Raw genomic sequence first — 24,553 nt, 5'->3', positions numbered from 1 at the left:
TCCAATTTAAAATTGAAATTTAAATTTTTTTTACCGTTGGAAATCCAACGGCCTAAAAAACTAGCCGTTGGAAATCCAACGGCTCTGACGAGGCCACGTTTCCTTCACCCGGGCGACCGCAAGTGGGTCTACACGCGGGCCCCAACGCCTGTCTTCTTGTCGGCTACTCGCCTGGGCAGCCGCGTGTGTTGCACGCGCCATCAAACAGGCCGGCTTCTGGGTCTGTCCATTTTGGGCTGGGCAACAGACTGGCACGGGCTGGGTGCCAGTCAAATGTGCGGGCTGGAGCAGAAAAATGTGGTGCCAGTCCATTTTCTTCACTTGGTGCCAGTCCATTTAGCATGGGCTGGAGTTGCTCTAAGGAGAGCGGGAGGGCTTTAACCCGAGACGCATGAGAACAAATTTTCCATTATAAAACTTGATTTGCATGGGAATAAAGCTACAAAGGTATATTGAGACGGCACCTACAAATTCAGAAGTTACAAACTGCATAAATAAAGAAATAAAGCTATTCATTCTATTTAAAGTCAATAAATAATCGCTTTCTCCAACATTTTCCCTCTTCAAAAACAAAAAAGATAAGTCCCTGTAAGTTGCTCTCCAGACAAAAAGAAATTTTTCTCCCGTTCTTACTTCCTATCACAGCATTCAGATTTTCTGAACCAAATTATCATACTGTGAGAATGAGTTGATTCAAGCAGCTCTGTCCGCCAAGAGATTCTCTGAGAGAACGAGTTGGGATACTTGGAAAGCTAATCCATTGCCCTCTCGGAAGCATAGGATACTTTGTGCATAATCATGGACTCAGCGGCACGGATTGCCCTCTGTGAACCCGTAATTGTCACCTTCCTGTAGAACAAGACACATGATTGGAAAGGTGAGATTTTGAGATGGTCGCTTGGGGCAGAAGATTAACGACGCTAAGATTTTTAATACCTGTCGGTAGTTCCAGACATGAAGTCACCCCTATCAGATATCTTTATCTTGGCTCCACTACCCTGCCAAAGCAAAGTGCTCTGGTTAGAGTTTGTGCAGATGTTATGAAGCTAGAAGATATTAAGTTGGTACATATAAAACCTGACTAATCTCTGCTATGGTCCTTCCACCACGACCAAGAACCAACCCGATATGCTCATCTGCAACACCAATTGTGACCGAGTTGCTTTGATCCTCCTGGAAAACAAAATGTTTGTTGTCAATAAAAAATCAAGAAGTTAAAGAGTGAATCAACTTTTAATTTGACTCGGATGTCTTTTGATTACTAAAACTGATGATGAGACGATACATGGATAGCATGACAATTAAGCACCTGCAATCAAATGACATGTTACCATTCCCTTGCATGTTTTAACCACTATGGAAATAAGGTTCATACACCATTTTCTACTTCCAAACGGTCTAACAGGCCCCAAAAGAACCATTTGACAAGTCATAATTTCAAGCACATCCACTGTCCCACATAATATCTCAATGCGAATTCAGAAATACTATCCCAGGCCAACACAAACAAGTCTAGAAATGAACATTTACTAAGCATATCTATTCAAATTATACAAGTCCCTGGACGTTTGTTAATTTAAATAAGATAATATCTTAGTGTGTAAGGATGGACCTTAGCATTCTGAAACTTTCCTCCAGTCCCGTTTGGTGGTCCATAACTCATTGCATTGTACGCTGCTGTTGCAACAGAAGGAAGCACATATGTATATGGAATACCATGAAAACCCGAGAAGGAAACACCTATATGTTCAGTTGGAAAGAACTTACTAGGATTCAAATCTCACCATAATTGTAAATACTTCAATTTAGGCAATTATAAGAAACAATGCAATCATACTATGAAACAAATGGTCATCATGAACCACTATTTACAACCACCAAATTTTTAAAATTAAAAGAATTTCATCTGATTATCCGTTTTGTCAAAAAATGTTACAGATGCAGAATGTCCAGAAGCAGATCCTACAGGGACATCTCACTCCTAAAAACCTCTACTTCCCAAGGGCTTGTCCTGGTGCAAGCCCAGGTTGTTCCCATCAATTTCCCAGAAAATAAATAAAGGGATATTTGGATCCAGGTCCTTGAGTCCAAATTTATTTGATGCCCCCAATAACAATCAAATATTTAAATGTGGTCTAATTAGATGAATCAAATATATGCACATATGCCATTCTATTTCACACACAAGAATATCAACTTAAGGGAGTTTAGAACCTTTTCTCAAAAATTAAAATAACTTCTCTTTCGTTCTACTCTGTAACAATTTGCTTTATATCAAAATACATTGATAGAAATTGATCTCTCTTATTTTCCATTTCAGCTTTTCAAATTCACTTCAATATTATACGCAATGGAAAATGGCAGGAAATGACTTTTCTACACAATTGGTTTTCTAAGTGATAGCACACTTAAAAACTGTACATGTGCTTTTAATAGTTCATTTTAGGTCTAATATGTTCTACGCTGTAAAATATTTTGCACACCAACACACTAAGTTCTCTATAAATGAAGAACTTTCTATTTTTATTTATTTATTTATTTTGAAAAGGCAATAAATTAAGGATAACAATCATAAGCGGACACACCTGGATATGAAAATGGGGCATTCATAGACTGAGCATAATGCGAGTCTTCAGACAGCTTAGCAACAATTAAATCAACTGCTCGCATCTGTTCATCCAGACTTCCTGTTACTGTCACCAGTCGATCATTCAATCCAAAGTAATTATTGTCTTGTGGTGATATTTTAATTCCAGCTTGTGATTCTTCAATAAATGACCTGGTCGAAGGAAATCTTAATTGTTAGCAACTTTATATAATTTTGTTGTGTGACATACATAAAAATGAGGACCCTAATATAAAATTGAACAGCATGAAAGTTTATCTGAATATCTAAGCACCAAAAGACTGCAAATATCTATATTATCTCACTCAGCAACAGGGCATAAGCATGGGCCATGGCTTTTCTCATGTAAAGAGAAGCCTACACCCAACTATCTCATGAAACAAACAAAAGGGGAAATTAATTACCAAAAACCTCCACCTAATAGAACTGCCGATGCAGAATCCTAGTCACTGCATGTATTGCTTTTCTTTTCATAAATAAAAGTATCCTTATAAAATAACATATATCTCTATTCTAGCAAACTGTGTATCTCCGCTACCTGTCTACTCAACTTCTATAAATTTCTCTAGTTAGGTGATGACATCCTTCATATTTTAAAAGCTGAACATGATAAATGAGTGTTATCATTTGAAAAAAAATTTCAGTTATGACAGGACTCCAAATAGGACGTATGAACCAGCCTCAAGCAGAACAATTCTATGTATAAAAACACCTCTCCATCTTGAGCCATGCATCTTCAGTCTATGCAATCATATAAGTAATCAATTTTGTCAGTAGACATTCAGCTACAACTTTCTTTGATACAATAGCCCACCAGCCATCATGTCACCTCCAGATCAACGCACATCATTTTCCAAATCCGAGATTTTATTTAATTACGAAGTCCAGTTCACTCATTGATTTATGTTAGTGAGCAGAAACCCAAAATTAAGGAACTGACTCCCCCCAAAAAAAATTCACTTCAGAACAATTATATTATTGTAGATCCACTACTTTAGCTAAAACCTTGCTGATTCTCTAATAGTTTCTGACAGCAGAAAACTCTGCAAATCGAAATTTGTTTATACCAGCCAATTCTTGTATTTCTAGGTTTTTTCAAGTATCCTAGCCATATCCGTAGTGAAGTAAAGATGCAATATATGAGCATGTTCTAAATGAACTCGTACTTCAGAGAAGTACAAACACCAGGGAATGTCACTTTATTTTGTTACTATTACTGAAGGGAACAAAAATAAGTATTTAGTCTCACAACAAGAACTCAGATTTTCATGATTAAGAGAAGATATTTTATTTCATCACTGTGTTCTATAAGCATGGCAAGAATGAGTTATGCTATTAAAAAATCCGTGACGTTGTGTTCTTACTTTATGGTAGACCCTCCTTTCCCAATTATGCCACCACATGAACTATTTGGAACAACTAATCTCAGCTTTGTTCTCGGTTCCACTTCTTCAGTTTCTTCAGAATGAAGCTGACCGAGGCAGGAAAAGCATAATTAGCACCAGAAATATCTAGTTTACTCTACTAATATTGTAGAAACATATATAGTGTGCGTGAAGCTGCATCAGAAAAAGTACCTCACTCAGTAACTTAGCAAGAACAAGGTCCACAGCCTTGACTATTTCATTAATTGTTCCAGAGATCATAATAATCCTATCAGTTGTTCCAGGGAAAAACTCATGATTGCGTGACAATTGAATTCTTGCTCCAGACTGCGATTGAAAATCAGTGATTGTTGCACCACCCTTTCCAATAACAGAACCAGCTGCAGCATTTGATACCAGAAACCTAACATATGTAGGCTTCTCCACAGAATCTGGAACAAGAAAAAAAATAAAAGATTAAAACCGAATGCATTTAGAACATACGGAAATCAGATCCTGGTTGAGCTTTCACTCTCAAGACACTTGCAACAAAATCCTATCTATGCCGTAAACAACAATTATACCAAACTCCCTCACCTCCGCATCAGTTCAGAACACGAAATTATTCAAATTGAAACGTGATTTGCAACCCTATTTTCATTCAATTGGAATCCCCTATGATTTTCTCAGCAAACAAACCAAATGTCGGGCTTAGGTTAGGGTTGGGGTTTCATTTTACAGAAAGCAAACGGAATTAACTTCAAGGAAGCTGACGTTTTCATCATTGTACCACTCCGCCAAACAATTAGAATACAAAAACAACAGAAATCGCCACTAAATACACACATCACATAATACAATACATGGACAGCAGAGAGAGAAAGTGGATCAGATCAGAGAAAGAGAGAGTGAGAGAGATACCGGAGCCCGGTGATTTGGGCGGCGGCGGCGACAAGCGCCTCCGCGGGGCCTCCGGTGACGACATGTAGGAGGCCTCGGTGGACTCCATTGTCTTCTTCCTTCAGAGAATAAGATATAGAGGAAGAGAGAGAGAGACTCTAGAACATTCGCAGAATTGGAAATGGGTTTGAACTTTGCAGACAAGGGTGTTTGATGGAATTCTTGAGAGAGAAAGCGAAGTGTGAGATTTGTGAGTGTTTTGGTTTTCGCTGTGAGATGTTGGGGGAAGGGAACCTCTATCTCTTTAATCTTCTGCCTACTTCTGCCCACCTGTCTCTCTCTCTCTCTCTCTCTCTCTCTCTCTCTCCCTCCTCGTCTTCGTTCTATTTTGGCCATCAGAACCGCCTCCCAAGTCCTGTTTTGTAATTTTCAACTCTTTTCCCCTTTCAGATCGGATGGATTAATTTATGGCCGTTGATGTCGTCGACTTTAGTGAGCTGGTATGCATGATGAAGGGGCATGATCTCAGCCATGGTCAAACTCAGGACCCACGTTTTTTTACGCCCACGATTATGATAGTTGGAAGGGATAGGTTTTAATGCCCACCGCCCTCCCACACGTTTTGGTTTCCATTCCCAAGTATTTACTCAAGATATTTTATTCTCACTTTAATTTTCCCTGATTTAATGTGACAAAACTGCTGTAAGTGGCTCTTTAAGAAATCTGGCATTCGTACCGTGTTTTCAGTATTCGTGTCATTTTCATAAAAAAATTGTTATAAATGGACCTCTATTACTGTGGTGAATATTTTTTATGCTACAGCTTAGGTTTGAAATTTATCGGTTCCTTAATCTAACAAATTTATTATATGATAATAAAAAAAAAGGTGACAAAATTACTTGCAATACTTTTGTAATGTTAATTTTTTTTATCTCTCAAATTGCAACTCTCTCAAAGTGGCACTCTCTATGGAATCTTTGTCATCTCACTTTTTTTGCACAATATTTTATAACGTTGGCACGAGAATTGTGCTAGAAGCATGATGTAGCATAGAATCTCACTTTGAGAAAGTCTCAATAGCATTTGTCAAGTATGGAAGGCCATGGTGATATGAATTAGTGGTTGTCAAGAGTTTATATGGACCGTGAAGGGATAAATGATCTCTGTGAAGGGGCTTTCACATGAAAAATGTGCCTATTTGCCAAAAGACGTGACTCTAAGAAGAAGAGTTATTGGTTGACAATGAAGAGATATGTCACTTTAATATATGAACTGGATACAATAAATGTACAAAGAGCTACAACCTTAACTAAAGGGTTACACTTCTTATAATAGTCAAGCTTATTGTTAGCTACACCCTCAGTTTGATTCAATTGCAATCTTACTTTTGTTAGTAAAAATACTTGTAAGAGTAACGTACCTATTAAGTGGAGCACATTTTCTAATGATGTTGTTTATATTGTGATGATCATGTAATAATGATGCTCATATTCTCTTAGTCAGAAATTTGCTAGCATACTATTAACTCCCAACTATTGTTCTCTCAAATACAACATTTACATTTTGGTTTGATTAGTTTGTAATTTGGAATATTGATACCTCCTTGTAGTATTCAGTTTTTCTAATGTTCTATAAATAGATCAATGTGATTAATTGTAAAATTCATTTTGTTAATATAACTCATCAATCACTTTATACTTATATTGATACAATGTGAAGTGACTTGATTTCATTCATATATGAGAATGCAAAAGTTTTTTTTAGTTGTGAACTTTATCAAATTAATATGTTGTTGCAACAATATAAGTAAATAGAGTTATATTATAATTGAAAGTTAAAATCGGATAAGCCAAATGTAGAAAAAGTTAATTAACTCAAATTTTGGATAAAAAGGTAGTTACAGCCTCTTTAACCGACGCTGATTGCTTCCATGATAGGAGATTTGCTTCCATGATAAAAAGGTAGTTACAGCCTTTTTTTGGTTGTATTGATTTGCGTATGACTATGCAAATAGGGTTTTCGTGTTAGCATACAATAGACTCAACTTAAAATTAAAACACTCGAACACATTTTAATGTGTTCGAGTGAAGTTTCTTAATTAGTGATAGTAATAGATAATTGACAAAATAGTCATATTCTATAGTTCTTTCATAATTTCCACATTTTCTTACAATTTTTGTTGTTTTTATTGAACATTTACTCATATTGACAATTTTTCAATAGTTGCATTAGTTTTTTGTATTTAGGGAACACTAATATTTCTGAAACTACAGATATTTAATACCTTTCTCGGGAAAAGGCTTTTTTTTGTATGAAAGAAAATGTACATATTGAAACCGCCAAACAAATTTATACATGTGCCTCCACACGTAATAGTTGAGTGCATAATTAGAACAAAAATGTTATTATTAGCACGTTTTGTAGGCAGCATTTTTGTTCACCCCCATAACTATTTCATCAATGACTTTGGCTTTTGGTTTGGTGGCAACCTTCACCTTCCTCTCTCTTACACCTTCTTTTCTCTTCTTTTTCTTCTAGTTCATCCTTCTTCACCTATATTCTAAGTTTTCATTTCACTTGGTTTATGATATTAAGGTTTGTTGTTTTTTACTTTGTTAGTGATGTCTATCCCATGATCGACAACAATAGCAGCTCCTCATGCTAGGCAATTGTGCTCATTTGATTCAACTATTGTTTGCCATTGTAATAATTTCATAAACTCACTACGAGTCTATGAGTTTGTTGTGTTATACGGTCTCACTTACAAAAAAAAAATTTATATGCTAACTATAGGCTAGTTTTGTTGTCTAGCTATGAGGGAGTTTTCTGAAATGTGCTTTTGGTATAGATTTGTTATATTATGTCGGTTTGCAGTTGATCTATATATTAATGACCCGTGTTAGTTTCGTGGCGAATCATGAATTTTATTGTGTTAGTTTGGATGATTCTCTGCAAAGCATGTAAGCTTTGTGTTTAGATCCGTTTTGGAGGTTATGTTGGGATTGGTCATTGAAGAAGGTTTACGCATATTTTGTGATATATTTGCTCTTTGTTGGGATGTCTTTACAATTAAGTTGAAAATGTTAATTTTTCAAGTTGTAGTGTTTGAACACATAATCTTTTTTGAAATTTTTTTTTCATTTGAATAAAACTAAAAAAAGAAAAGAAAAATCCTAAAAATTGGAGCTTTATTTGATTGAAAATTAAAGGTTTAAATGTCAAAGGGGTTCTTGTGTTATAGCTATTTGGTCAATTTAGTCCCCGTATTTTTAATTTGGCCAATTTAGTTCTTGTGTTTATTTAAGGCATTCCATCCAATCTATGTTAAAAAATTCATAAAATTATTATAACCTATTATAGAAAAATATTTTTTAATTAAAATATAAACAAACCCGCCCTACCATCCGCCTTGTCCTTGATCCAAACCCTAACCCTATCCACACACACAGGCAACTTGATGAACCCGTCTCTAGATCCACCTTGACCCCCTTATCACTGCACAAGTTCCATCATTGTAGCCTCAAGAAAATTAACCCCAACCACCTCGCCTTTGAATGTGTAATCGAGAAACTGACTGCAATTGAAAGTGCCATATATTACCTTTTCTCTTTACTTAAATTTAAAATTACAAAAAAATGCACATCAATGAGAAATAACATATATAATAGATAAAACTTATAATCTAAAAAATTATTAAGGTTATGACATAGAAAAAGAGGGCGGGGTGTAAGAAAATTGGGAGAAGAGAGAACGTTAGGAAGGAGGTTGGGGAGTTGGGAGGAGAGTAATTTTTCTTTTAATTTTTAATTTTATTTCATTTTTAAATATTTTAAGTGAAATAGATAATTTTATAAATAAGTTTATAACAAATTTATGGATTTTTTAACAGAGATTGGATGGAATGTCCTTAATTGGTTAACGGAGATAAACACAATAACCAAATTGGCCAAATTAAAAATAAGAGACTAAAATAACCCAATGACCAGAACACATGAACTATTTTGACATTTAAGCCAAAATTAAAATATAGTATGGCCAACATTTTCCTAAAAAGCACGTTTTAATTAAATTTTCATAAATAGAAAGAAATCTAAGAAAAAGAAGAAAATAAATCAAATAAAAATGAAATAGAATCTAATTATGGGTTTTATGAGAAACGGTCATAAAATGTTGTGGCGCAAATTGTAAACTTATAATGGCAGGTTACTTTTTTTATTTTTAGATGACAATCAATTTAAACTTAAGGTTTTTGTTGGATAGCAATTTTTAGAAAAGAGCATAATTCATGTTGTTTTTAAAGAAAAGTACAATATTTTATTTATTGAAAAAAAGGATCACAAGTTGAGCTCAATTCTATTCATAAATAACTCAGTAAAGGGTTGCAAACTAGATCTAAAAATATTACAATAAAGCATCACTAATCAAAGTAATAAGTAGACTTCAAGCACTTGTTCGAACTGATCGAGAACCGGAATACAAATATCAATAAAACCATTAAACTTCTAGTTACACAAGGGTCGTGTGAGGAAAAAAAAAATCTCTAATCATATATTGGGATACGGAGTACGATGCCCATGGACACCGCCACGATTCCAAAACACTAAGTGAGCTAAACCCCAAAATCAAACGGTCCAGCCTTCATACATAAATCAAAGAAGGTATAATACCAAATTAAACGGTATTTAAAATTAAGCAACTCTCCTATAGAAAGCAATCAAACTACCGAACTCTCATAAATAGAGAAATCAAAACCAAGTGAAGTAAACCCCAAATCAAACGCTCCACCCTTAACACATAAATCAAAGAAGGTATAATACCAAATTAAATAGTAATTAAAATCAAGCAACTCTCCTATAGAAAGCAATCAAACTACCAAACTCTCATAAATAGAGAAATCAAAACCAAAATCCAAGACAATTCTTGAAAATTATTAGACAAAAACAAAATAAAATGGTAAAATCATATCGCCACTCCACTCTACATCCTCCAAACATTTGAGAGTCATATCACGGCACCAGCTAAACTCATAGTGTCATTCTGGCTAAAGCTAGCAATAGGGTGCTAATACAAGCTGAGCTCCAGGGTTTTAAGCTGCTCACCATCAATAGCGAAGCTACAGTGGGTACATTAGATGCACTTGACCCCAATAACTCAATTATTTCCCCTTTGATTTTGGTCTGCATCCCTATAATTAGTTTAGAAAAGTAATATTGTAGGTGATTTTAGTTTTTTTTTTCCTACCCGATCCACTCCCAAATAATAACTGAAGGTTGATTAGTGTGCCACTTGTCTTTAGGATCTATGTACACTTGTCATTTAGACAATAGTTGCTTAAATTGTAAGCTAAGATAGCTTATAAGAGAAGCTATCTGTAGAAAACTATAAATACCATTTGTAAAGCTTAATAGTCAGGTAATGAGAATATACTACAATTTCAAAGTTCTTTGCCTTCTCTCTCTAAAATTGTTCATCTCTCTTACTTAGATAAACCCTAATCTCAATGTAGTTATGATGGTATCATAGCCAATGATTCCTTTGTGGGGTTACTAATCTCTTGATTTGAGGTTTCTTTGGTCCACTACGAGAATTGCTGTGCGTATTCAAGTAATAAGTTCAAGATCTGGTGGTGGAAATTTGGGGGCATGCTGTTTTCTTTTCACGTCTGAGTAGGGTTGTTTTGATTCTTTGGTGTGTTATCTTCCGATTATCCAATTTTTCACTCTGATTGTTTTGTGATAAATTTTGCAATATAAAGGCCGATGCCATGCAATTCTGATTACTTGTGTTGCGATTGGTTATTATGATTAATCAGTTAAGGCCGATGCTATTTTTTTGTATATGATTTGCCAATCTGGGTTGTGAATTTTGGTAAAGACCAAAGTCAAATACCAAAATTAGGAAGCAGATATTTGTTGCTTGAAGGCCTATTACCATTTTTTGTTGCCTATGTTGTTCTAAGTTTCATCATGACTACTCCAGTGAAGATTGAGAGTGTTCTTGGCATGTTGACAATTCTCTTAAATGATTCCAACTATTCCCAATGGGCTTTTCAGTTTAAGTCTGTACTAAGAGGGTATAAGTTGTTTGATCATTTTGATGGAACTTTAGTCTGTCCACCTAAATTTGTTCTTAACACTGAGACTAGGGTCACTAAGGAAATCACTTATACTTTTCAAGAATGGGAAACTGTTGATTTAGCTCTTTTGAGTTTATTGATTGCCACTTTATTTGATGATGCGATTGAACATGTATTGGGATGTAAAACTACTAATGAGGCATGGTCTACACTGGAAGATAGATTTGCTACTATCTTTAAATCCATAATTAATATGCTTAAGATTGAATTTCAAAATTTGCAAAAAGGGGCAGATTATATTGATAAGTTTTTGTCCAAGTTAAAGTTTATAAAAGATCAGTTAATTGCTGTTGGGAAGTGTGTGTCTAACAATGATATGATCATTGTTGCTCTTGTTGGTCTTCCTCGTGAGTATGTTATTATTCGTACTGTTATTCTAGCTCAAGTGACAACCATTTCTTTAAAGGGATTTAGAGCTCCATTGTTGAATTTAGAGCTCAATTGTTGGTCTTCCTCATTATATGGCTGTTATGTTTGTCCAAGGGACTAATTCAAATAGTTACAATAGTCCAGGTTCTTCTTCCAATTCCAGTTCCCATGATGGTGTCTCTTCTGCCATTGTGGGTTATATAACTCCTGGACCATATTTTTCTACACCTTATATGCCTTCTCAACCTATACAACTACCTATGCCATCTCCTTTTCTTTCTTATGGTTATGGTTGTAGGTTTGTTGGTTAATCTCGCTCTAGCTATAATTCTAGTGCATCTTCTCAATGCAACATGCAACCTTCATTTTCTTAAGGCAATTTGCAATCTTCATTTTCTAATAGATCCAACTATGGCAACACTCAGATAGGTAATGGTGGTTACAAATCCAATTATAATCAAGGCAAAGGTTCTTATTGTGGGTATAAGTAAGGAAGTTGGTCTAGTAATACATATTCTAATTTTCATATGTAGCCTGAGTGTTAGATTTATCAAAGGCATGGTCACACTACACCCAATTGCTATTACAGGAATCCTACTTCTCTGTCTAACATTACAGAGTGTCAAATTTGTGGGAAACGTGGTCATATTGCACTAGAATGTTATCATAGGGCCAATTATGCATATAAGGCACTGCACTACCTGCTTCTCTAAATATTATGCAGGAATCTGTCTATCCACCATCGTCTTCTAAATATCAAGGGTATGCTTCCACTTCTTTTCCACCAGTCATAGCAATCCATGCTTCACCAGTATGATAACATTCTAGTGCAATATGACTGTTATGACTGCTATGTTTGCTCAAAATGTTGCTCCTTATCAAATTGGTGAAGCATGGATTCTTGACACTGGCGCCTCACATCATATGACCTCTGATGTTCATAATCTTAATCAAGTTGTTCCTTTTGAAGGCTTTGATAAGATCAAGATTGGGAATGGCCAAGGTTTGCCAATCAAACACATTGGTTCCACTGTGATTCATACTCATTCTCATGCACTTCAATTAAGTAAGGTGCTTCATGTTCCACAATTAGCTAATGACTTATTATCAGTTAAACAATTATGTAAAGATAATACTTGATGGTTTGTTTGTGATGATTCAATGTTTTTTGTGCAGGACAAGGTAACAAAAGAGATACTTTACAAAGGAAGGAGTAAGTAAAATGAGATATTTCGAATTCCTGTGCTCAAAAGTGGTCAGAATTCAGTACAAAAGTCATGTTCTTCAGCTTTTGTGGGTCAAGTCATCAAGTCTTCTTTGTGGCACCAGAGGTTGGGCCATCTTACTAATGAAGTATTGTCTGTTATGTTACATAGGTCTTAGATTAGTCATGTCAAGGATAGTCATTCTTAGATTTGTTCAGATTGTATAGATGGTAAAATGTTTAGACTTCCATTTTCTGATGAAGCTACTAGGAGTTTAGAACCTTTTGAAAAGATACATACTGATATATAGGCCCTTATCTTGTAAAATCCATTGAAAGATATCGGTACTATGTCATTTTTGTGGATGATAGTACCAAATTTGTATGGATTTTCCCCTTATGCAATAAATAAGATGTTTTTAGTATATTTTTGAAGTTTTATACTTTTGTTTCAGTTCATTTTGGTACTATGATTAAGTATTTGCAATATGATGGTGGAGGTGAATTTGTTAGCAAACAATTTGAAAAATTCTTGAATTCAAAAGGAGTAGTTCATAGGATTTCTTGTCCTTACACTCCATAACAAAATGGCTTTGTAGAAAGGAGAAATATGCACATTGTTGAGACAGCTATTACCTTACTATCAGTGGCAGGTTTGAGTCAAGCTTTTTGGTTTCATGCTTATGCTCATGCAATATACTTTATCAATAGAATGTCATCCAAGTCTTTACATATATAGTCACCTTACTTTATGTTATATCATAGATAACCTTCCTTAAGTCATTTGAAAGTATTTGGCTCTGCTGTTTATCCCTTATCCGAGACCTTACAACAATAATAAGCTTTAAGCTAGATCCAGTGTTTGCTTATTTCTGGGGTATGCCTTGGGTTATAAAGGTGTTATATGTTACCACATTCCTACCAAAAATGTCCATTTTATCCAGGCATGTAGTACATGATGAGACATGTTTTCTTGCCAGATTAAAGGTTGTTATTGTGCTAGAGACAGCCATCAATACATATACTAGGTTGTTAGTGACACCTGCAGTGTCTTCGACTTCCTCACTTCAATCTATCTCTTCAGATCCTTCACATGCTTCTGTCAACACAATAGCTCATTTTAATGCTACTCATTCACAATCTCATTCCTTGTTACTTGTCCAAGATTCATATCAACTCCAGGTACTCTTACCAATTGAATCATCCCTTACTTCATCTATCGTTGTATCTAATGCTTCTGAGATTAATGCATCACATATTCATCCAATGCAAACCAGATTAAGGTCTGGAATTATACCTCGGCAAGATTATTCTGCTTATGTATCGGATACCTAGTGCCTACCTCTTTTATTAAGTGTCTTTTGAATTTGCATCTTTGTTGATTAATGAACATAGGTTAGTTTCTTTGGATACACCTACTTAGCAACTATCACAGATGGTAATGAGCCAAAAACTTATAAAGTTGCCTCCAAAGATCTAGTTTGGTAGAAGGCTATGCAAGAGGAGTTTGATGCCTTAAAAACACAAGGTACTTGGGTTTTTGTTCCTCCTTCTATTGATCGATCTATTGTTGGTTGTAAATGGAATTATAAGGTCAAGAGGAACTCTTGTGGTACTATCTTTAGGCACAAAGCCCAATTGGTTGCTTAGGGCTTTACACAAGAACATGGACTTGATTATTCAGAGGCTTTTAGTCCTGTGGTTAGGCACTCCACTGTTAGACTTATTTTGGCTTTAGCTACTTTTCAGTGTTGGTCTCTTCGACAATTGGATATTAAAAATGCTTTTCTGCTTGTGAATTACAGGAGGAAATATATATGTAGCAGCTAAAATGGTTCATTGATCCACTTTATCCTAATTCTGTTTGTGAATTGGTTAAATCACTCTACGGGCTTAAACAAGCTCCAAGAGCATGGCATTCCAAATTTACAAAAGTTCTTCCTTCATTGAGATTTCAAGTTTCTTCTTCTGATGCTAGTCTATTTGTGAAAGATGGTGTTAATATTGTTATCTTCCTCTTGTACGTAGATGGTATTATTATTACTAGATCTGATGCATCTCAGGTTCAACATACAATTGATCAGCTTGGGGAGTTGTTTGATCTTAAAGACGTTGGAGCTCTTACTTATTTTCTTGGTCTTTATATCCAATATCGAGACAATGGTACTTTGTTTGTAAATCAAACCAAGTATGCCAAAGAGCTACTCAAGAAAGCAGGGATAGACATTTGTAAACCAGCTTCAACTTCTTCCAAACCTCATACTCAAGTTTGTACTACTGAAGGCCTTCCTTTGGAGGATCCAACTTTCTATAGAAGTTTTGTAGGTGTTCTTCAGTACCTTAGATTTACTAGGCCTGATATATCACATGTTGTCAATGTTGTTTGTCAGTATATGAGTCATCCTACTGAATCTCATTTGTTCTTGGTCAAGCGAATTCTCAGATATATCCAGGGTATATTACATTGTGGTATTAATTTTCAGCCTTCTCCTGATACACAATTGTCTGCCTACTCAGATTCCGATTGGGTAGCCAATATAAGTACACGACTATCTCAGACTAGTTATGTTGTGTTTTTTGGTCCCAATCCTATATCTTGGTAGTCTAAAAAGCAACCTTTAATTTCTAGAAGTTCCACTGAAGCTAAGTATAAAGCGTTGGCTCACTGTGCTGTAGATGTGAGTTGGCTCCAGAATATTTTAAGGGATTTGCATGACTTTGTTCCTTCTCCTCCTCTTATTCATTGTAATAATATATCTTCCCTTGTGCTTAGTATGAATCATGTCTTTCATTCCCGTATAAAGCATCTAGACATTGACTTCCATTTTGTTCGTGAGAAAGTTCAAAATGGGGATCTACAGGTTCAGTACATTTAGCAGCTTGTAGATTTGTTCGACATTATTCCAATCTTGATCTTGGTATCTCAAGTTAAGCTTGAGGGGGTTAATAACTCAAGGTTGATTAGTGTGCCACTTGTCTTTAGGATCTATGTACACTTGTCATTTAGACAATGGTTGCTTAAATTGTAAGTTAAGTTAGCTTATGAGAGAAGCTATATGTTGAAAACTATAAATACCATTTGTAAAGCTTAATAGTCCGTTAATGAGAATATACTACAATTTTAGAGTTCTTTGATTTCTCTCTCTAAAATTGTTCATCTCTTTTACTTAGATAAACCCTAATCTCAGTGTAGTTATGACCAGATAGATCATCTCATGCCGATCTCCCCTTTATAGAAACAACTATTTCTTCCTTCTATTTTCTTCTTTGATTTTTCTGTCTTTCTTCTTCTCAAGCTCCAAATAAATTCTCAATTAAACACAATACATAAGCTAATCCTTTATAATTTATTTGAGCCTAGTGTTATTTTCATTTGAATATTCTAAGAACTAAGTAAGAGTGTACAACTTGCTACCTATTCTTCATTGAGATTGTGAAAATCACTTTCCACCTTCGACGAAAGATCTCCTCTATTCTTCTTTGCCGTGTGTTTAACTCATGATCTTGGTGTATAAAAAGACTTTCTTTTGGAATATTTATATGACATTCTTGAAATATGAGAACATATGATGCACATAAAAATGGAAGTACAATCAATTTTTGGCCACTTATTTATTATGACTCGGCCTATTGTTATAAAATTCTGACTGTGCCATTGCTCATTGTATGATGATATCCCTATTTATCAGACCATTTAAACTGCTATCTATTCATCTTGCGATTCCTCCACTCGCATACCGAATGTTGCTGTTAAGTTAGCTCAACCACTTTACCATCAAATTGTATATGTACATACACTACTAGAAATTTCCACTTTGCCGACAAAATTAGTTTGTCGGCAAAAGTCAAAATTCGTCGGCAAAGAGCCTTCCCCAACAAAAAATTTTGTCGGCAATTTTGTCGCTAAAAGCATGTCGCGCAAGATCTTTCTCGACGAATCTTAATATTTCGTTGGCTCATTTTTAAGGCGACAAATCTCAGCCGTCAAACTGTGCCCGTCACCAAACCAACATTGCGACAAAATATTTTGTCAGCACAGGTTGTTTTTTCACGATGAAGTTATTTGTCGGCTTAGTGATCTTGTCGCGACAAAACATTTTGTCGGCTAAGTAATCTTGTCGCGACAAAATGGTTTTTCGGCTACGTAGTCCTATGCCAACAAATTGGTTTGTTGGCTCAAATCACTTGTGTAGACAAAATAATTTGTTGGTTGAATCTTTTGTGAACAAAAACATTTGTCGGCTAATTGTTTTTGTGCCGACAAAACATGTCAAGTCCAATATTTTCTAATTTTTATTCACATTTGGTTTTAATAATATTTTTAACCATCACAAACAAGCAAGCTTAAGAGATCGAGAAGGGGCATGAATGAAGAATTAATGTAGGAACAACACAAAATTCATGTAATTTAAAATAATGTAAGGTTCACAATTCGGTTTAGTTACAAAATACAAAAAAATCTATATTTTCATTTTGACATTACTATAATATAGATAAAATATCCTTAAGTGTCACCATTCTCACTATAGTCCTCATCACGGTGATATTCAGCATCATGAAATTGGGAAACGATTAGGATCATCATGAAACATTCCAGTATCAAACAACTGTAGAAGAAAAACAAATTAAAAAAAAACTTGATTAGCAAACTTTAAGGGTGCTAAATATCATTGACACTAAGGAAATGCAAGGCCACACTAGAATGGTATTTCTAAACAAATAACTTATGAAACCATAAATGTGTAAACAACAAGATAAAGATATCTACTAATCAAGTTAACTTACCAACACCATGCAGCATCACAACCTAGAAAAATTACATGTTTAATAGATACCAGGTAATAATCAAGTTAGCATCAACTACTTATACGTAATTCATCACTGTAAACAACAAGATAAACATAACAGCAAGGCAACATGATTCTCACACTCGATAAACAAGGCAACATGATAAGTAGATGATATAAATCCTTGAAAGGTCTATAATGTATATAAACATAACACTACCAACCTAGCTAAGTAGTTTATAACTCTAGAACATAAGCATATGCACCTGGAAACATAAATAAACGATACTAAAGCACCCTAATTCATCACTGTTTATAATCTTTATCAGTGTAAACAAGAAGATATAGACATCTACTAATCAAGTTAATCCTCAAATATCAAAATTACCTGGCATGAATGATCCTCACACTGGTCTCCATGCCGTGCTGATACCAGTTGTAAGCTATCTAGCTCAGAAGTCCACTTAGCCATAGACAACCTGCAAGTGTTACAGAAAGGAAAAACAAATATGTCAAACCTAAACCACAATATCGAGTAATTACATTGGAAATCTGGAATTAAAGTCAAGGGACATTGTTTTTACCAATATTATACAAATGGATGCCCAAATCAACCAAAAATTGGAAACCTAGATCATAAAACTCGAACCCAAATGAAATAGTTCAATTAAGAACATGTTTTTCATCCATATATGCGATTCAATCAAAGCAAATACAATTATTTCATTTTGCAATAAAAACATGGAAAACAAATACAAAAACAAACAAACAAACACGTTAGCAAACTAATGTGATAAGGAAAATGCATATACAAAATGACGAAATTATTTAGACAAAAACACAATGAAATCCCATTTAAATATTCCCTACTCACTCGATTCGGATTTCGTATCCATTCCCTGTCCATGGCATATAAAGTATCTACTCCCTGTTTACAAATTTAATTTTACATGCAACATTCATTGGGACCAGCAATCAAACAATGAATAAGATAGGCTGAGGGTGACGGTGTAACAACATACCTTACCAAAGAAAACAGCTAGCCTAGAATATAATCAGATTCTTCAGTATATAAGCCCAAACTTGTAACTGCCCTCTGTATAGGAAAATTGAACAAATTTAGAGAGAATTAGAAGGGGAAGAACCCACAATATACTCGCAAAAGAACACAGTAAAAAAATTGAATGGAAGGTAAAACAATTACAGATGAGAATTAGAAGAGGAAGAACCCACAATATACTCGCAAAAGAATCGAAAAAGAAAATTGAAAACCCTAAGAGAATTAGACAGAAAACTGATGGGTTTATCCATCAGAAACGTAAATTGAAGATAACAATTAGGAGGGAAAAACCTTTTTTAGGCTTTGACTTTGACGATGGTTTCGATTTCCATCGGAAGGAGGCTGTCGGTCTGTCTATTTGCAGCAACGGAGATGGAGGTGGAGAAGGAGATGGAGGTGGAGCGGGAGAGGAAGAGGGAGAAGGGTGGGACGGAGAGAGATAACCGCTTCATGGACTAAATTCTTAATTTTTTTTTTTCAACTCCGCGCGCCGCCTTTTAACTTGTTAAATAGTGTTTCTTAAAGTTTAGAATTGTGAGTGACATGCTATGCTTGGTACATTCAAATAGCACTGGCTAGCAATTTGTGCAATTAAATTTTGTCTCGTACTGATTCCTAATTTTAATAGAGGGTTCTTATTCAAATTTTTTTGTTATGTATAATCTTTAGTAGTTATGTGCTTTGACCCTAACAATTATCTTTACAAATCATTCATATCATACATACCATTAAATTTCGTAAGTGTTATACATACAAAATAAATAAATTTAAATCTACATAATAAATAAATATATATATATATATATATATATATATGTACACACACCATTGAACTTGATAGGATACAAATTCTACGAAACTAATTTGAATGATCCAGCCGTCAAACTTGTTTGTATATCCATCGAGATCGCATCACCAAAAAATCGCAAAAAAAAAAAAAAAAAAAAAAAAAAAAAAAAAAAAACCATTCAGAGATCAAGTAATGGGACAAAACTTTTCGACGGTTATCAATGAAAAATCACGAGTTAACGGTTATTTTAACTCCGATTTTGATGATTTTTTACAGCTACACTCCTTGACCCTATACGAGTACAATGAATGAACTCGATCTTCAATTTAAAATATTTACACTAGTGAATACCACAAATCGTATGTTATACTTAATGAAAGTATGAATAAACTCTTCAGTGTTAGTGAATCTATTATTTTGATGGGATACGTATTCTACGAAACTAATTTCAACGATCCAACCGTCAAACATGTTTGTATGTACTTCGAGATTACATAAGCCAAAAATTGCAAAAAACAAACATTCAGAGATCAAGTAATGTGACAAAACTTTTCGACGGTTATCAATGAAAAATCACGATTTAACGGTTATTTTAACTCCGATTTTGATGATTTTTTACAGCTACACTCATTGACCTTATACGAGTATAATGAATGAACTCGATCTTCGATTTAAAATATTTACACTAGTGAATACCACAAATCGTATGTTATACTTAATGAAAGTATGAATAAACTCTTCAGTATTAGTGAATCTATTATTTTGATGGGATACGCATTCTACGAAACTAGTTTCAACGATCCAACCGTCAAACATGTTTGTATATACTTCGAGATCACATACGCCAAAAATTGCAAAAAACAAACATTCAGAGATCAAGTAATGTGACAAAACTTTTCGACGGTCATCAATGAAAAATCACGATTTAACGGTTATTTTAACTCCGATTTTGATGATTTTTTACAGCTACACTCATTGACCCTATACGAGTATAATGAATGAACTCGATTTTTGATTTAAAATATTTACACTAGTGAATACCACAAATCGTATGTTACACTTAATGAAAGTATGAATAAACTCTTCAGTGTTAGTGAATCTATTATTTTGATGGGATACGCATTCTACGAAACTAGTTTCAACGATCCAACCGTCAAACATGTTTGTATATACTTCGAGATCACATAGGCCAAAAATTGCAAAAAACAAACATTCAGAGATCAAGTAATGTGACAAAACTTTTCGACGGTTATCAATGAAAAATCACGATTTAACGGTTATTTTAACTCCGATTTTGATGATTTTTTACAGCTACACTCATTGACCCTATACGAGTATAATGAATGAACTCGATCTTCGATTTAAAATATTTACACTAGTGAATACCATAAATCGTATGTTATACTTAATGAAAGTATGAATAAACTCTTCAGTGTTAGTGAATCTATTATTTTGATAGGATACGCATTCTACGAAACTAGTTTCAACGATCCAACCGTCAAACATGTTTGTATATACTTCGAGATCACATACGCCAAAAATTGCAAAAAACAAACATTCAGAGATCAAGTAATGTGACAACACTTTTCGACGATTATCAATGAAAAATCACGATTTAACGGTTATTTTAACTCCGATTTTGATGATTTTTTACAGCTACACTCATTGACCCTATACGAGTATAATGAATGAACTCGATCTTTGATTTAAAATATTTACACTAGTGAATACCACAAATCGTATGTTATACTTAATGAAAGTATTAATAAACTCTTAATTGTTAGTGAATCTATTATATCCTTGCCCATTTAATATTTTGTAATAGACTAGTAGTGTATGGATGTTTGTTTATTAGGCGCACAAATTTCATAATCTAAACCGTTCAATTCCATGAAAATCATCTAAAGATCATACATACGATAAATCATTTGAATCGAATATTGTTTAGTCATCCAAATGTATGAAACAAAGGAACAGTGTTGGTACCAAGTAACAGATTCATGATAAACCGTTCATTTATTTGATTCATATACATTATCTATGAGTAGGAAGATCCCTGCCAAAATATAACAGGATATTTTCAAGAATTTTTCGTTAGTTTTCCTTTTTTTTATTAAAGTGTAACAAGGTATGTTTATATCTTTCGCCGAAATATTAACCAAAAATTCATGTTTACATCTTCCGCCCACAATATTGCCGGTCTTTTTAAATTTCGAACATAAGAGCAACCTTATTAAGTAATAGAAGAAGCCACCACGTGAGCCGCTCGAATACAACTTCGAGAAGCTTATAAAACCACTACACACCTCATTTGACTTGGAACAATTGGCAGAGAGGATTGAAAGGTTTATAATTTATTCAATCATAACGGTACCAATCACCCAACCAAGTAGATTATAACTCAAGAGAACATAAGTAGATTAAATAAATCCATTAAAGGCCTATAATTTATTTAATCTGATGAATCATTTCGGGGGATATGGATGATATTGAATCAGCTGTTAGAGGAATATCCTCTGTGGGACTTCACAAGCTTATGCCACCAATTTGGATCGAATTGCTTTCGCCTAGTAGTAGTATTCTTGGCAAGCTAGCAATTTGATTTCGACAACTTCCGACATTTGGGATGGAGCATTTCATTAATAGACAAAAATAAATCATAACAGTACAAATCCAAATATAGCAGTACCAAATAAATCATAAGTTGATTATATAAATCCTGGAAAGGTCTACAATTTAAATAAACATAACAGTACCAATTAATCACCTAGCTAAGTAGATTAGAACATAAGCATACGTGCCTGAAAACATAAATAAACTATACTAAAGCATCCTTATTCATTCTCATTGTAGTTCTCATCATGAGCTACATGTTGATCAGGTTGTGTTTCCGGTGGTATTATCAACGATGGAGGTTCCCATCCAGGAACACGCGCTGCCAGGTCTATCATAGAGTGCTGCCATGTTTGCATCATAACAGCAAGAGTTTGTTCGGCTGCTGCACGAGCCGTATCAGATGCAAGTATTCGCTGATCTGCTGCTTCACGATAGAAATCGTTAAAATTATTTTTGAGCGGTAAAGACCCCGCCAAGGTTTTTCATAAATAAGAATCCTTATCAAACTGAAATGGGATGGCGCGAGAGAATAATATGGGGGGAAGTCGGGATTAGCATGCAGTTGGAGGGAGATCATGAGGCGACAAAATAGGATTAGCATGCGGGAGGGAGATCATGATGTGAACCGATTATGGGAGGGAGAACATGTGGCGGCAAAATAGGATTAGAAAATGGGAGGGAGATCATGATGTGAACCGATTATGGGAGGGAGAACATGTGGCGGCAAAATAGGATTAGAAAATGGGAGGGAGATCATGATGTGAACCGATTATGGGAGGGAGAACATGTGGCGGCAAAATAGGATTAGGAAATGGGAGGGAGATCATGCAATTGGGGGATGTAGGTTTGGATTGCCTTGGCAAATTTATAAGTTTGTTCTTATAATTATATGTTATGTTTTTATAATGGATGATTACATACAACCGTATTCAAATTTACAATTGTAATTGACTAATTGACTAATAATTGATCATAACCTAAACCAAGTTATCTGTTGCTAGAAAGTAGTTTGGAGTCAGAATTGATAAGAAGAACTTTTTCACTACTTGATCTAGATTTACAGTTTTACAACATACTTTTCACATGAGAATATTAGTTAGTTTGCATGGAATGTAGATGGAAGCGAACATAAAGATATTGGGTTAAGTTGCAAGACTAATACTATAAGGAATTTTTTATTTTTCCAAACACTCACATATTATGAAATCAAATTGTCAATATAGATTATTGATGGCATAAAACTACAATCCAGAAATATGAAATGCTAGATATCTCTTTATCTATGCTCCCGTCTGTATAGAGAAACAAGAAAGACAGAATGAGAGCATAAATAGTCGCCAAGAGCTTTGATTGCGTTCCCCGGAAAAAAATGGAAAGGTGCACTGGTGAAAACCTCTCACGTAGAGTTATTATTGCCTTGCCGATGACATACTTTATTGCCTCTTTAATCAATTTGCCGATGAAATACTTTGTAGCCTCACATCATCGGCTAATATTTCAATATAACGGGAAAAGATCCCGCCAAAGTTTACCCGTCAAAACAAAATTTGTCAGGGCATCAAATTTACGCCTACAAAATGATCGTCGGCTAACGTTCCTATTTTCTCGGCTAAGATTGGTGCTATAAATTGATTCTATCATGAGTATTTAGCCGACAAATTAAAATTTTCGTCGAGAAAGGACTCTTGTGCCGACAAAATTTTGCTTTGTCGGTTTATAATTTGTCGGCAAAATTATATTTTCTATTAGTGATAGAGGAGAGCACACTTTTAATGCTATGTTTTGATGATGGACAATCTCAAGGAATATATCGAAGTCAATTTAATAAGGGATGAATTACAAAATGAGGAGGGATTAGAGATGCACCATATGAATATTAATATTACAAAGGGCATGAGAAAAATATTTTTAATCTGTCTTATCTAACATTTTGTAATCTGTTGTTTATTAACCTCAATTTGTAATGGCTTGGAAATTCTTCACCCCAACATAACCTAAAAAAAGTTGGCGATCGCCTGCAGCAATATTGGTACATCTGCACCTCTTGCTATCCCCACTACTCCAAAGCAAAACCCCTTCCGGTACATGACAACAAATTTGCCCAGATCCAAGAGATTACAACCCATCGGAGACTTAAACGTAAAAATTTATGGCAGGAGTAAAAGATAACGAGCCTGTACCCATACCATTCTAGCAGCAATGGATGTTGAAGGTTACGAACTTAAGAAAGCAGCCAACCCTATTTCCAAGCATATCAAAAGCCTCCATGTTACGAAACCCCAACCACCAACAACAGGCGACTAAACATACGTTAAACTCTGCACATAAGTCCGAATGCACGTAGTCGATACATGAAAGAAAAAAAAAAAAAAAAAAAAAAAAAAACGTACGCCCAGACGAATTCCTTGCTGTCATGCATAGAAATTTGTATTTGAAAACTTAGCACAAAGATGAAATGAAAAAAGGGAAAAACGACAAAAGGGGGAGGAGTTTTTTCCCTTTTTGTTTGCTCTATGACATCCCACCTCATCCAAAAACTGGGAAAATGATTAATTTTTATTGAATATACAGAAATGCAAATCATCAATGCTCGTACACAGTATAGGAAGGTTCGAAAAATGCAGATTAAGTCCTCAATCGATTTCTATATCATTTCAAATCAAATTCTAGGGCAAGAAGAAAAACCATATGTCCTTTGGCC

General features: G+C 34.7%; 2 protein-coding genes across 3 annotated transcripts; one reads left to right on the top strand and one right to left on the bottom strand.

Annotated features, from left to right (window-relative positions):
* Positions 1-390: 390 nt before the first annotated feature.
* On the bottom strand, positions 391-5,261 carry LOC103935298 (protein BTR1-like). Of its 2 annotated transcripts, none has more exons than XM_009345059.3 (8): positions 4,912-5,261; positions 4,204-4,442; positions 3,991-4,097; positions 2,586-2,779; positions 1,613-1,740; positions 1,078-1,173; positions 937-998; positions 391-849 (listed from the first exon to the last, which is right to left on the bottom strand). In XM_009345059.3, exons 1-8 carry the CDS (start codon positions 4,997-4,999, stop codon positions 753-755), a joined length of 1,011 nt encoding a protein of 336 aa, XP_009343334.2. In that variant the 5' UTR covers positions 5,000-5,261; the 3' UTR covers positions 391-752. The 2 variants fall into 2 exon arrangements, with proteins under 2 accessions (XP_009343334.2, XP_009343335.2); XM_009345060.3 differs by having other exon boundaries at positions 1,613-1,677.
* A 6,968-nt stretch (positions 5,262-12,229) lies between these two features.
* LOC125480693 (uncharacterized mitochondrial protein AtMg00810-like) lies at positions 12,230-15,202 on the top strand. Its single transcript, XM_048591723.1, has 3 exons — positions 12,230-12,398; positions 12,572-12,577; positions 14,628-15,202. Exons 1-3 carry the CDS (start codon positions 12,230-12,232, stop codon positions 15,200-15,202), a joined length of 750 nt encoding a protein of 249 aa, XP_048447680.1.
* Positions 15,203-24,553: the final 9,351 nt, after the last annotated feature.

This window comes from the organism of the source record quoted next, unplaced genomic scaffold (assembly GCF_019419815.1).
Source record: "Pyrus x bretschneideri cultivar Hongxiangsu unplaced genomic scaffold, Pyrus_bretschneideri_v1 Contig35, whole genome shotgun sequence".
Lineage (NCBI taxonomy): Eukaryota > Viridiplantae > Streptophyta > Magnoliopsida > Rosales > Rosaceae > Pyrus > Pyrus x bretschneideri.
The sequence above is the reverse complement of the archived record's forward strand: the minus strand, read 5'-3'. Positions and strand labels throughout refer to the sequence as shown.